Source organism: Austrofundulus limnaeus, unplaced genomic scaffold (assembly GCF_001266775.1).
Source record: "Austrofundulus limnaeus strain Quisiro unplaced genomic scaffold, Austrofundulus_limnaeus-1.0 Scaffold23, whole genome shotgun sequence".
In the NCBI taxonomy this organism is placed as follows: Eukaryota; Metazoa; Chordata; class Actinopteri; order Cyprinodontiformes; family Rivulidae; genus Austrofundulus; species Austrofundulus limnaeus.
In genome coordinates, this window is record NW_013952425.1 from 410,526 (window position 1) to 426,351 (window position 15,826).

General features: G+C 38.3%; 1 protein-coding gene across 24 annotated transcripts in view; it reads right to left on the reverse strand.

Moving 5' to 3' along the window:
- Positions 1–15,826, reverse strand: part of LOC106514838 (latrophilin-3) — a 341,417-nt gene that overhangs the window by 102,593 nt on the left and 222,998 nt on the right. For 20 of the 24 annotated variants that reach the window (XM_014004292.1, XM_014004305.1, XM_014004307.1 and 17 more), the window contains 3 exons: positions 13,180–13,283; positions 6,071–6,256; positions 1,081–1,119 (listed from right to left, as the gene is read on the reverse strand). In XM_014004292.1, coding sequence (XP_013859746.1) covers positions 1,081–1,119; positions 6,071–6,256; positions 13,180–13,283 — 329 coding nt within the window. The remainder of the gene's footprint in view (positions 1–1,080; positions 1,120–6,070; positions 6,257–13,179; positions 13,284–15,826) is intronic. The other 4 variants (XM_014004293.1, XM_014004311.1, XM_014004306.1 and 1 more) reach the window with 1 other exon arrangement.

Genomic DNA, 15,826 nt, shown 5'->3' on the forward strand with positions numbered 1-15,826 from the left:
GATCAGGGATGGGCAACTTAAATGATGAAAGGGACAATCAGTCGGCCAAACTGTATATGTATGTATAAATACACACATTTTTGTTGTTGTTTTATGTATTTTTTTTAAATAAAGATCTATTCTATTCTTTTAGCTTCTTTAGAAATGCTAACAGCACACTGTACCCGTAGCCCAAGTTTATAACACACTGACATAGAAATTCATTTTACTTATTAGATTTCACATTATGCTGTTTTGYGTGGTTTGACACAAAACAAGCATTTATTTTAGTTTTAATTTATTCTATTTTCAGYGTTTGTCACCAACGTGACCTGGGATTTGCACACAGTCAACCACGCACAAACACACCTGCATGATTTCTGCACAATCACTGGAGTCTACGTAACAACACCGCCTCCTGACGCGCCTCGAAGGATTTAAAGCGAAATCTGTGTTGCTCGACCCGAGCGGCGCACGTGTACACCAACATCTGGCTCTTGTGTGCGACTTAATTTAAGCCATCTGTATGGAAGACAGGGGGGACGGCAACCTCTTCCGCAGTTCTCTCGTCGGGGCAGAAATTATTCTGATGACAACTTAAATCTCACCCCTGGGATAAGAAAAATCACTCCGCAGCCTGAGAAGTAAATCGCTGAGAAAAGCAGGAGAAACCCCCCCCCCCCCCCCCCCCACATTGTAAATTGGGACAAATATGTATTATGCATCAGGTGAAGCGCAACATGCCATGGCTTTGGCTGACTTAGTAGTTAGAAGTTGAATTGTTAGTATATTCAGGTCATTTCATGTGGTTCTTTAGCATTTGCTAAAATAAAACAGGTTGGCATGCGTTAACTTTTGACACACTCACTGTCACGAGAACAGACAGGAAAAACAATGGCATGAAGTATGCAGAATGCTCAAATGTGCGACATTGAAGTTTGGCCCTTTGATTTAGGTTTTCCTGACAAGAAAACTACGTCTGCGCTTCAGATCTTTTCCAGTTCAAAAGGCCAAACGTCAAATTTTAGGGCAGGAATGACAATGACTGCAAACAATGAGGGAATGAAGCAAAGGAACAGGAGGGCAAGTCCATGCAAATACCTGAACATAAAATCGACACGAGCGCTCTCTCTTCTGCAGCTGCAAGCCAAAGAAGAGGCAGAAAGAGTTAGAGGGAAATGTACTACTTGAAGAATAAATTTCAACACAGTCAAGAAAACATTTTCATCGAAATTTACAACAAAAGCACCATTTGATGACAAAATTGACCTTTTTTGTGCTTCATATCATGTTATAATGTCCCTCATCAAAAACATACCCAGAGTGTTGCTTTGACCCATTCATGTATGTTTGAGAAATCCTTGAATCCTGTGGAAGCCATCAGGAGCTGCCAAAATACTTGCTGACGCAAAGCACCACCTATTTACACAAAGCTCCTCCCCTTTTTCTTTATAACAAAATGTGACAGTCCTACAAAAGGTTGTAAATGTCATGAAGCATTGTTGTGAAGACACACTGAAGTGGGAGTGTTGATTGTGGTGTAGAATTAAACTATGTCCCTGGAAAATATAAAATACCCCCCCTTTAATTTTCCTTTATTACATTTGGAAAAATCTGAATGTGAAATATAAATTTTCATGATAACTAGGTTGTTTAAACAAATACAATTAGTTTTTGAGTATGTGTAGAAAAGGCTTGATTTGCTTTGAACAAATAGTAGCAGCCAGATCCTGAGACACACCTACATGTTTGGATCTCATTACATCTGAATATATTTTTTCATGCTTTGGGAGTCCTTTAAATGTCACTTGACAAAAACGAGGTTGGCTCCGGTGTGTCGTTTTCCCAGAACAGCTGCTTTACTATCCTGATTGATGTCTTGCTGCGGTGATCTTTGCAGCATGTTCTCACCTCTCTGTAAATGACTTTTGAAGCTCTGTTAGAGTGACCATCACCAAAGACCCTCATTCGCTCAGCTTTATTGGACAGCCAAACCAAGGAGGAGTCCTAATGTTTTCACACTCCTTTCATTTCACAATCACTGAGGTCATTGTGCTCCTGGGAGCACTCAGAGGTTTAGAAATGGTTTTATCCCCCCTGCCCTGATCTATGCTTTGCTGCAGTTTTACCTCAGAGATCTATAAAGAGTTCTTTGGACTTGATAGCTCAGTTGTTGTTCTGACACCAGAGTAAATTGTGGGGCCTCTACAGACACCTGGTGCCAGTCATTTACCGTGAGCTCTAYCCGCCCTGTTTCACAAAACAGGCATTAGCACCTTTTGTCCACATGCAAACAGTGTCTTTGGTAAAAGTAAAATGATACTTTTAAAGAGAAGCTTTTCAAATAAAATAAATTTTTAGTGTCTGTGTCATCTTGACAGTCTGATATTTTCAGAACTGCTGACGTAGCAACCTACTTCACACACACAAACAAAGACATTTTTAACAGTTTTTCAGAACCTGGCATGCTTTAGTTTCGGGTTTGTGTCCATTAAACTTGTACCAGGAATGAATGGATGGTTAACTGTGTTCAAGCAAATATGAACTGCAATTGTTTTGGAGGAGTCTATGATCTCAATCAGAATGTAAGGACCAGGACCAGGATTTTAGCTAGAGGGGCACTGTGGTGTCTTTTTGATGCTCTGCTTGGTCTCCTAATGCCTTCTTTGAATGTGGCGACCCCTCAGCTTACCTTCAGTGAGTCGTGCCGATCTTTGGGAAATTTACCAGACATTCATATGGATCCAAAATACACTAGAAAGGCCAACTACTCAGTCAGAATTAGGGTGAGGGTGGGCCTTGGGTCTTGGCAAAACTTTGATCCAGCACTGAGCATGGGCCGCGATTTTATAAAGCCAGAGGAAGACACAAAAAATAAATTGTGCCGGCTTGGACAGAGGCGATGGGTAGCTATGTTAGCTTCAACAGTGGCTGTTCTGTGTTTTTGCCACAATTTTTGCTACCTGGTCCACCCGTAACATGTTTCTCCGTAAATTTTGTAAACATTTGTAAACTTTTTAAGTAGCAGGGGATGATGACTGCAGTTATTTTATAAATCCAGTGAGAGACATATAGTAAAGAACAATTAGTGCCTTGCTTGGACAGTGGACATGAAATCATTCTTACAAATTCAGTAGTTGTGTGTTTTTGCCACAATCCCTGCTCTGTAGATTCTGTAACCATATTCTGTAAATTTTGTAAACTTTGTTAAACTTCAGAAGGAGAGGTTAAACTGTCAACATCTTCTTTCACAATTCTATCTAAAACCCCGTCTAGGACAAACTAAAAATCATTACCTGAAGATGTACAGTAGATACCTTTGGTTTAAATTAGTGGCGTTAGCATTGCACGAGGAATAAATAACTAATAGATGAGAACTCCTAATATTGTCAGTTTAGTCACCAGAGCACCTGGTTTGGTACCTAAATACCAATCAGATTAACTACTTCATAATAACTGAGCTTCCATCACAGTCCAGTCCTCTGGAAATGCTCCCGTCTTTACCGTTAGCCGGTAACACGTTGATCATGGAAACGACTGTGATCTCAACGTTTGCCAACTCAATCCTTTCATTGTCTGCTGGCACACAGCTCAATGCTTTGCTTGGCCAGAGGRAAAAAAAACAGGTTAAAAAAAGATCTTTATAATTTGTTTAGCTCTTTGCAGATTGTGTCGAGATGATTGAACCTGAGAGGTAAACATCAGTGAGTGCCAGAGCAATGAAGATGGTTTTGAGTGCCTCCTGAGGAGAGGCCGTGGAAGTTCAAAACAAGATGAACTATATTCTGCAAAAAGGGACTATACATCTGTAGGCTTAGAATAATTTATCACTGAGTTGCTTCTGACCTCTTAAATAAATTATTCTGACTGTAAAAGCTTTTTTTTTTCTATTCAACTCTGTACAGCTGCTTTTTAGCACCATTTCCTCAACTTTATAAGAATAACTAAAGACTAGAATAGCATTATTTTATGAGAAACCTTTCTTTCAAGAGGTGTTATAAACTCCCCTGGCTCCTGGATGCGAATTTACTCATTGCACTTTTGCTCTGAGGCCATTTGGGGGCCTTTTTTTAACTGCCTTCCCTCTCAATCGGAGAAAACTGGCACTAAAATCTATGGGGACATCTGTGYCTGCCGTGGCAATGCAATTAAAACTGTCATCACGACCCCCACCTCAAAAAAACCATATAAAACACCATCTGAGAACAGGTGTTGATGTGTGCCGACAAGTGAAGCCACTCCGGGAAATTAACGACTGACATTTCGAGTTTCACTGATGTTGGGTGTTCAGGCGACTGAATTATCTCAGCTCACTTTATCGGAGTGACTGACTTCTGAGCTCTGATGTGAAYGGGAGAATAAATTCATTAGCTTCTAGTTCAGCCAGCAAAAACACTGTATTGTTTTGATGGATCTGATTTACTGCCCTTATAGTCAAGAGGTTCAATGTAGTGTATTTGGCTGTTTTATACTGCACTGTTGATGAATTAATATCTTAGCTGTCGTAGACAGCTCACTAAACAACCTTAATTTGGAGAAACAGAGTTTGAGTCTGATCAAATTGACGAGCTAATGGCTAGTCTAAGCAAGGCCAAAATCAGAGTAGATTGTTGTAGATTGTTAAACCACATTTGCCCCCACCCCGCCACATTGTGTGGCACGCAAGAGCTTCAAAGATGTATTAATATCTTAAAATAATATATGTTGCTTAAAACCAGCATTAACCATAAACTACATCTTTTACATTAATTGTCCTTTTGGGACCCGAATAAATCTAAAACTGGACCTGAACCTGAATCTCCCATAATGCATGGGTTCAAAAGTAGCTGACAGCCTGCTAAATTCACCATGTAAAATCTTTCATTTTGCTGCATTTTCACCGGCTACTTTTTCTGTGGCCCAGTTTTATTCAAAAAGTGGGAATTTCCCACTTAAAACTCCTAAATTTAATCTGGAACGCCCCTCCACTGGGGAATCCCTGTTGGAAAGTGGGAAAGTTCAGAATTCAAGATGGCAACAACTTACCACAACTCTACAATAAGTAAAACTCTCTTACTTTTAGTTTTAATAGTATTTATGTATTATTTGTTTCACATTTAGTCAGTCGTACACGTAATACTTTTCAGTGTTTATACAAGGACTTTAAAATGCCGTTTTTATTTTATTTTTTTATGTTTTCGGGTGTGTTGTCTTGTGATTTCTTTAATATATACACATATCTTCTAATCTCTCTTTCACTCTTTTCTATTACATTTCACTATTCTCTTACTTTTTCTTCTTAAAAACGCCGATTTTATGCAGGAAATACCAGGTAGAGCTCAGTTATTGTTTGCTAGCTGTGCTCAGCCGTAGCAATGAGATGAGGAATATGACGTTTTGTATTTAATTGAAGTTAAACATGAAACGGTAATTGCAACTGGCTCTTTGAGGGTCATCACAATACTCATGTGGCCCTCAGTGAAAATGAGTTTGACACAATTCTTAAATGACTGAAAGTCCCAGGCATTTCCAACTGGGATGAGACCCCAGAGAAGGCACAGGACACACTAAAGAGACTCGACTAATGTAGGGAGAATAAAATATAAAAGTATGAGAGTATATAAAAATACAAGTATTAAACACAAAAGCATTAAAAAATAAGTAGATTTTAGTTTAGTAGACTGAAAACCCACAGTCCTCTCTTGTTTTTAGATGAGAACATAAATCCACTAAAGTCCTTGATCAGAAAGCCTTGAGTCTAAGGAGAGTAAGGGACTAAAAGTTCACTAATGAAAGCAGGGACCTGTTAGAAGACAGTGGTAGCATGAAATTTTAGCTTTGATGCTCAGACCTGCCGTTAGCTCGACAATATGTCCAGAAATGAACCTTTTCTCTCCAAACTCATATATCACCAACAGAACATATATTATTGTTCATAATCTCTCCACAGAACCCCACTTTAGATTAAGCTTCTCAGTAAATCTAAATTAATCCTGTTATATAATAAAGTGGTCAGTGTCTCTATATCCCTTTGAAAAAAACTAGTGTTTTAKTTGAAAACAAACGGGGAAAGTCACTTAGGTGGAGTTTAGATATTTTTAGGTATTAGTACCTTGTTGAGGCTCCGGGCTGCGCTGTCCTTGCCGCCTGGCGTGAGGTTCCTCAGCTGCACATCCAGCAGGTCCACCAGCTGAATCATGGCCTTCACAGTGTAGGTGATGTCGCCTGCCTGAAGGTTACTCTTTGTTTGCTCCGCCAGCTCTCGGGCAATGACCGCAGCGGTCTCTCCAGCTTTTAGCTGCCGAAATGAAAAAGAAAACTCATTCCAGTTCWCCTGGAGCAGCCGACGTACATGTTTCTGTACAACTGAGCAGAGATCCAAACTGGATACATGGGATTACAAGGTTTGTTGCAAAAACAAGATTGTTGTAAAGCAAAACTCTGTTTGACCTAAACTTTTTGCTAACTGATAAAATACTTCAGGCAGTAAAATGCGTGTACAGTCAGTCAGCTGAGCATACACCTGGGCATAATATTATTTCTTCACGTAATTAAAAAACTATTGAGGAAATTTCCCCTGATAGTCTTACACCTTTATGAAACTAATGCAGACCAAGCAACTTTGAAAGCAGATAATAGAGTCAAAATGTTAAGAGACACCTTTGAATGTATTTGTTTGTACAAAATGGCCTTTTTGTGTCTCAAATTCCTTTAGAAAATCTAATAATTCGAACACTTCCATTTCATTGTTTTATGATAGTAGGAATTAATTTATTTGATTTGCATAGTTCAAGCCAATATATGCCAATCAGATCCATGCTATAGGATTAATCAACACGTTCTCACTCCCAACTCCGTCTGCATGCAGTTGTTTATCTATTTGGTTTTTTAAACCACTTCAGTAGAAAGCATAACTGAATATTAGTTTCTTAGTTTCTTCATCATCAGTGGCTTTAATGGTTTTTTAAAGAAAAAAAAGATAGAGAAGAAAAAGGTGAAATTTAATGGGAAAGAGTGAAAGAGGGATTAGAAGATATGTGAAATATACATCGAGAAAACACAAGATAACACATTCAACATCTTAGCTGCACACCTGCAGAAACAGAGAGAACAAAAACACAGCAACAACAATGCATTTGTATATAATAATAATGACTATAACCTTGCTGAAAGGAACACTTAAACACACCCATACCTACATACATACACACACACACATACATACACATACACATACAGTATATATGCATACACATATACATACACCTATGCACATACTATTCAATCAGTGACCAACTAAAAAGCCCAGGATTTAAACATGCATGCAGTTTTGATGCGTCGGGTAACTCCCTCGCATCAGTTATTGATGCCCATGGCTTTTTCAGTTTGCACCACTTAAGGGTCTTTGGGTTGGGGGTCTGTGGTTAGTCAGGATCAGGATTAATGGTTAATTTTAGGTACTGTGGTCAGGGATAGGATGTACAGTAYGCATTCCTTGTAAAACGATTAATTTACAAATGRTTTCATATCTAATTTTCCAGTGGTTTACTACAGACCCCCTTTTATATCTACTTATAGACAGTAACTTATTGACCAACCAGACCAAAACAATGATGGCAAAGCACTGGGTAACCCTGTTTAAATGGTGCACCAGTTGATTGTCCTATGAAGATGGTTAAGTTCTGTTAAAACCAATAAAAACACTAAGTGATTTGAACTTGCTGTGTCTAATTCAACATCAGTTTAAAGTAACTGGGGTAAACAAATTTCACTGAACCAAATGAGAAATTAATCTGGTTCTAAGGCCACAAAGAGTCAGCCAGAGGCCAAAATCTATTTAAATGATGGACGATGTAATCTGTTGTTGGATGTGAAGTTGCGGAACTGCCTTAGATTGTGATCCTAACCAATGGCTGCCCAAAGTCTAGCTCCTTCACTAGATTTCCATTAAAAAAATGGAGTCAACTTCTCTCATGAAATGATGTCAGTAAATTATTCCCATGAGTCATTATGGTCTCATTAGCTAGATATACTCACTTTGATAAGTGTGCTGGTGATGCTTCTAAAAATATTTTCAGGATTTATTAGCTGTAGGTCATCAAAGAAAAATCTTTTTTATCTAGGTGATGTTTGAGGATGACTATCCAGGTCTACMTTTTATTCAGTCCATGGAAACCACAAAAAGACCGATGTAAGATTCAAACCCTGGCATCAGTTTATAAACCGAAAGACGAATCTACAAAGTGACTGCTCTATTTACTAAAAAATACTCAGAAATTAAAAAATGAACCAGTATTTCTTTTAAAATGCTCAACTACCTTCACACYTTTTACCACTAACTGTTGAAAGGACGACCATTACAAGTTTTAAAACTTGAAACTTAAAAACATTCAGTATGTGAATGCATGTGTTGTATACATTACTACAGGTGTTTTCTCAATCACAATAAATTTTGTTTAATGTTCCATATATCTATGCCTAGAACAACACTGAAAAAATGTAGCTTCTGTCTCATTTTTGCACAGCTTTTTATGGCKTTGTGAGGTAAGTGTGGTTGGAAGTAAAGAATGTCTAAACATGGCCTGTTTCCCTCTCGAATACTCTGCCACATGCAGAGGGCTGTCCAAGTAACACGAGGCTGCTCTAGATTTATGGACCATAACAAAAATTCTGTTACACAATGTCATGCTATGCAAACAGTCTGTACTAACACAGGATTGTGGCATAGCTGTGGCACTTTCATGTGCAATAATGGTTTTGCATCGGCTTGTTTTTGTTATTCGTCCCCTTTAACCATTAACACGTCTTTGTATTCTTGGTGTATTTACTAGGAGTGTAAATCACCTGCTTTATCACAGCATCATATTACACTGATTTGTTTGGATGACAATATGATATTTTTCAATATTGCRAAGTCTGTTATGATACAATTTCGATACGATTCAATTTAATTCACAAGTCTGCGATCGATATGGTGCAATATCATTTTCCCATCTAACACAACCGWTGTGTTTAATGAGCAAATATCAATCCACACCGGGCATATGACGACAATATGGATCAATGTTTTTTATCATTTCATTGACATACTGTATCTACTGGATATTTTGTGGTTGATAAACTGAATTTTAGATACAGTTTTGTATTTTAAATTTTGTGACCGATTGCCTCATTTACTTCAAACAGTAAGAGAATCAACAAGTCTCTATTTAACATGTGCCTCGCTCCAGCAGTGTAAACACATAATGTTTTACATTTCAATGATGTAAAACTGTTTTAAAGATACTACATTGTTTAGAATGACAGAATTTCTATAAAACCTTGTAAGGACACATGATGGGTGGCCATTTTGTTTAGATCTCCAAAGCTACAGTCAGACAGGCTCGGAGTGAAATGGGGTATGAAAATAAAMATTTAACTGAGAACTTAATCGGTTTTCTGCATATCAAATGGGCTTCCAATTTGAACAATTCATTACACATCAATGTGTATTGATGCATTGTTACACCTCTACAGTAGTATGTACTACATACATACTGGAGAAGATAGAGACAATAAAAAAACAACGCAAAACAACAAAAACATACCATTAATGTTGCTCAAATGTCTTGACTTCTTAAAAATGTTTAATATATTTCCATTTTGATTTCTGGATAACATTTTTAAAATATACCACCTTATGTAGCAGAATACGAAACAGTTCAGCAGTACCATTATTAAAATTTGGAAAATGAGTTGCAGGCATGCCAACCCATTCTCACTCCCAACTCGTCAACATATTGATTCTTGGTCAGGTACCCGTCTGCGTCCAGTTTTGACACGTCGGGTACACCCCGTGCGTCAGTTTTTTATGAGATGAGGCGGAGGAGGAGGAGCGCATTGTCATATATTTTTAAGAGTAGGGAATGCGCGAAACTAACCATCCCAGACCCTAAATTTAACTCCTATTAGCCCTATACAGCCTATCCCCGATCTCAGTAGCTAAAATTAACCATTAATCCGATCCCTCATATTAACCTCAGACCCCCAACCCAAAGACGCCTAAGTGACGCAACCCAGAAAAGCCGCGGGTGGCAAGAACTGATGTGCGGGGGTACCTGACACGTCAAAACTGGACGCAGACGGTCCCTGACCAAGTGTCAATATGTTGACGAGTCGGGAGTGAGAACGTGGTAGGCATGCAGCTGACTCGACTTAAAGTCTACCAGATGTTTGATGTTAGATTACTTCAGTGAACTCCAAATACACTCGGTAAAAGACAATTCAGCTACATTAGTTAGACGTATTCTGTGAGTTAGTTGTGAGTTTATTGGGGAAGTAATTAGGATTCCTAAATTGGTCCTCACAGAGGTGTTTGCAGGGGGAACGTGCCTTTGGAAGATGTTTTCCTCTTTGGTTTCCCTGAGCTCCTCTCCTAATGAGGTGAGTTGGGCACGCAGGGTAAATAGCTCAGCTTTCTTTCTCTTTTTTGTTTTCTGCTCATTCAGCCAGTGTGGCGTTATTTCCTTCACTATTTATTTCTCTACATCTTCCTTTCTCATTTTGTCTACAAAAAACCCATCTGGCATCAGGAGGTAATTCGCACAGGACAGTGACTATAGATATAAAATAACAAAGTGCCAGATGGGCATTGCGAATCCCTGGCAGGTTAATCCTCGTTAGAGCCTTTCTTTATCCACAGCAAAGGGCATAGTGCTCAAGAGTTCGTGTTTTTTTTTTATTAAATGATCAAGAGAACTATGTTTGAATTAAAAAAACACACACACTGCCTAAAACCTGTTGTAGATTCGAAAAGGAAATGCTCTGCACTTTTTTTTTCTAGACAGCAGAAGGTATAGGAGCTTTATTGCTCTGTTGGAATGGGGATGCACCATACTGAAATGCACCTGATAATTTCTTTACCACCATTCTGCTACCCAACAGCAATTTTCCATCCATATCTGAAAACTGCTGTTGGTTTAATGGGCTGGGTTTCTGCCGCTGAGTGGAACATAAATGTTATAACATGCACGCCTCGGGCTCCTATGCATTTAAGGGAGAGCATTTTTAACAATTCACAACCTGGAACCCCCRTATACACACACACACTCGCAGTCGCCCTCTCCATTTCTGTCTTTGATTCTATTACAGATTTAAATGTARGGAGCTTTATATGGGGCTTTGTGTAATCGCCTGTAGAGGGGGAAGATACAAGTCGTTTGTGCTCGAGCGGTCTGGAGAGCAAATAACTGCTGGATCATGTTGCCACGGCAGTCCATTACACCATAGTGCTTCGTGGTGTTGGGTTCCAGAGCACAACCAAACACATAAGCAAACAGAGGTCATCCTATTGAGTGCTCCCTCCAGTTAATCAATTAAATTAATTGACCAATTAGAAGCAGTCAAAGAACAAAAGCCACAAAAACTAGAGTTGACTTGATGTGAGAGATTTTGTGATCTGCACTGAGCTGCTGCAAGTGTTTTTCATAGAAATAGAGTAATACCATTAAAAATGCAATACTAAAGGTGGACCCCATTTTAAGCCTTTCCTGTTTTGTGCATGAAAGTCAAGGGTTAGTGGTGACCCACTGTTTATGCAATGTAGAAGAAAGTTGAAAGTGTAGGGCTTTCGTAGTTTAGACCAGTGTTACCAATGTAATAATTATTGAGTTGTGAATAAAAGTGGGAAGAAACATTCTAAAAGTTGTTTCTTCTTTACATATGTTTTTGTCATTTATGAGCTTGCAAGGGAGGTCCCTGGACAGAAGCTAATGCAGTTTGGGGGTTCAATGACATGGAAAATTTGGGAAGCCCTGGTTTAGATATTAAACATATTTTACTGCCACAACCATTTGGTCTAGTTTGACGTTTGGTATCATTGTCCATCTTCCTAAACAAGTATTTAAAAAAATCGTAAAATAGCATTGTACTTCCCTTGTAAGAGTTGTTTTTCTCACTGTCCCTGCAACCATTGTAATGTTTAGTTTTACAGATTCTGATGTTTGGCATCATTGCTGATATTCCTTAAAGGTATCATATCATGCTTTTAAATCCTTCTTTTTCAMGTCTAAATCATTCACTTATGGTCTATTTAAAATAAAACTGCAAYGCTTTGGTCTTAATTCCTCGTTTTTGTTGCTCCACAGACTCCTTGCTTTCCTTGCTTTACCCCTGTTCTGAGTTGCGCCTCAGAGCAAGCTGTTTTGGTGCGGTCTCTTTAAATACAAGTGAGATATTTCACACCCCGCCCCCTCCAGGTCGCTGAGCGTTCGACTCCACCCCGTTCGGCCATATTTGTAGTTTCATAAATGGTAGTTCCGAAGAAAAAAGTGTGACGAAATAAACAATGAAACGAAATAAGCAACAGCAGATTTTGAACAAACTGAAAAATTTGACCCATAAAAAAATGTAAAAATATCTTTGCAGTAACTGGACAGAATAAATTAAAGTTTTCTACACTCCTAGACACTATAATTGCACAAAAAAATAGTTTATACATGCAAAAAAAGTGCATTTAGCATGATATGTCTCCTTTAAGGAAGCATAAAGATACAAAAGCATCTTATGCTGTTTCTGTTCCAAGGTATGTGACTCAACAAAAATGTTTTTTCTTTATTTTTTATTTAATGGAGGTCTGCTGCTGTTTTTTTTTTAATTCTTATTTATTTATTTTTTGTGAAATAGTGTTCACATAAACAGCCTTGAAATTTGAGGCTGGAGCTGTTTTTTTTTTTTTTTGACAAAAGAAAGCAGGTCAAAAAATAAATGTTACTTCTCCAAATTGAGGCTGTTTAAAGAGATACCTTTCTACAAAGTATTCATTTTTCATGACCTTTCCATTGGTTATTTGTTTCATACAAAGCTTCATAACAAGCTTTTACAACAAGATTGTAAGATGTGCCTGGATTGTGTCAACTTGTTAACTTGAGGATAAATTTGAGGCAGTTGGTGCTGCTGAAGATCCTGCTAGAGTATCAGATACATAAAAGGACAACTTTGGGATGKTAAGCAGCCATGTCTCTCCATAAGCCATAGAAACAAAAGACAAATCTGCAAAGAAAGTCTAATAAGAGTCTAACAAYGGAGGGTTAGAAAAGAAAGCTAGAACCACATTATTATGACTAAATCAGGCACTTGAACGGTAAAAAAATTACAGAATTCACAAGAAACCCAAACTTAAGACTGTGACAAAGAAACACATAAGATTCATTTATTTTGAAAATGTCTTCCTTTTTTCTTTACCTTTTGGTTGATGATGTTGATCCAAGGGGAGGTACAGTTGCTAAAGTCAGGTCCCTGTAGGTCCCAGTATCCTTCGGGGCCCATGCACATATACGAAGCAACACCTTAGGAGAGACAAAATACACATCTTAGGAAAATTACCTTTTTTTATTTATTTTCTTTGTAGAAAAAAAAGCCTGTTTTTGTGCCATTCCAAGCGAAATCTTTGGAGTCGAGCTCATTCACATTTCCAATTTTTCCTCACTGCTTTTATTATAGAGTGATGCACTACACAATACGTTCAGGCTTGTCGACCATCTCCCACTTCTTCTACATATCAAGCTCCCTTTCGTACTTGCAAAAAGTGTCCAAGGAAACAGTATTTTTCAGCAATTCAATTASCAAAACCTGCAAAATGTAATTGGGTGGTTTTATCGTGAACTTCATTTTGAAGCCTGCTGGATGCTGTCTGTATTTAATCATTAAAAGTCAGACCTTGTCTGCCTGGGTGACAGTTCACGTCTTGCCTAAGAAAGAATGTGCCACAAAAATAAGGTGCCAATTAAGTCTGCCATGGCTGAATTCATCAAGAAAGGTCAATTAGGTTGGTGTGGGGAAAAGAGTGTCTGCTGACAGAGATCTGGTCTGATGAATCCATGGATTTTCCTCCATTTAAACACATTTACAGATACCAACCAACACTAAACAACATTTTTTTTWAATTTAAAGGAAGTGTATTATGTATTTTCCAGGCACATAATTTAATTCTATTCTACAATCAAGTTACCTTTAGTTGTTATGAAAATGCTGTTTATATCAAAAATAAACTGGACTTTGCATTAYAGTCGATCTAAACTCCTTAAAATTAGCCTCTGTCTCTTTAAGAACCTCCTACTATTCCTGATACTCCCGCTTCAGCACGTCATCACAATGTTTCATGACATTTACAACCTTTCGTAGAAGCGTTGTCTTTTGTTGTAAAAAAAGAAGCAACATTATATAACATACGTTTTGGAACATGACAACTCAGGAACTGGAGTGAGTWCAGAGGCTCCTTCAAGATGTTTCAGTTTAGTAATATACATGTATCTCCCAGTCATCCTTTCATATATATACACCAATGTTAGCTACTTTTTGTGAAAAAATTATAAATATCGATAATTATGAGTAACATTATACAATAAAAATCATGATCACCCAACATTTTAAAGATTCATTTTGAAACAAAATCCCTGAGTTGTAAAGATATTATTTCTCCAGCTTTTAGTTTGGTGGAGCTATTGGAGGGAAGCATGGGATRCTCTGGCGAGCTCGGCTGGGGACTGAGCTCCAGGGAGGAGCTTTAGACAGATAGGCGGTGCTTTGCACCAGCAAGCATTGATGCAGCTTCAAATAGCTACCATCGGAAATTCAAGGATTTTTCAAACATGCATGAATGAGTCAAARCAASAGTCGRTATGTTTTTGATGAGGGAATGATGTTATAACATGATATAAAGCTCAAAAACGTTTGATTTTGCGTGATACTCTCCTTTAAATTTAACCCTGTTTATCTTTAAAATTACCATTCGATCTGTAACTAAATCAGTTGATTCACTCAATCTCACGTAACTGGATCATTTTAATGAGCGCATTTTCTGTTTTTACGTACATTAAAGAATAGCCTGTGTTTTTTTTTTCCTCTGCTGACATAAGCAAAGCTACACACTGACATTAAACTGCCCTTTCTTGTACAGAGAAGGAGGGGGCTGTTGTTGGAGGGGGACACGGCCTGCATTAACAGATATAAATTTTGACTGACATATAATTTCCTCTACCAGTCCACCTTAGACAGCCTTATGTTTGATGGGTTTATAAGATAAGTGACTCTGCATATCCTCCTCTGCTGAGCGACAGGACCAAGGAACGTGAAAGGAGAGAGGAGCAGGTTAGAGAGGGTAGGAAGAGCGACAGAGAACCAAAAGACGGAAGGGGGGTGGTGGGGGGCTTCGAAGAAGTTTCAAAGAGTGGCAGAGGAAGCTCACAGTGTCGTGTTCGAGCTGACAGTGTTGTCTGAAGTGCGATGGCTTTGAAGCGTGCGCTGAGTGAAGGTGGGGTACGGGCTCTTCTTATCTTGCCATGCAATGGCTGTTAGTGAGGCCTCAACGGGTGCTGGCGTTGCCCCTTAATGAAGATTGCACGCCTGTGTGTGTGTGTTTGTGTGTGTATATGAGCCTGCAGCCTTCAAGTTGAATTTAAGCCCACCAGTGCTGAGCCTACTTAGAACAAATTCAGGGTTTTTTATTTTATTTTATTTTTTTTTGTTAGTACAAGTGTCGCATAATYGGTTGACATGGAGACTTACGAGCGAGCTGGAAAAGCAATTTACCAATATCTGGTTTTCAACAACCTCTGGGTAAAAAAATGGCAAGTTGTTCAAGTGAAGCCAAAAAAATATATAACATTTGTACAACAGTTTGTAAGAAAATACGTGTTCAATAACGGCTGAAGTCAGATGTTCTCTGCTTATTCAAGATCATCCATCACGTCGGGGTCACCAAGTTGGACACAAATCAGGTTCAGACTAACTTTCACAATCCATTCTTAAAAAAAAAAATTCGACAAAAATTTCTTGTTTAAAGTATTGACAAAATTGGCTAAAGAAGTGTTTTATTTGTACACTGTAAAAA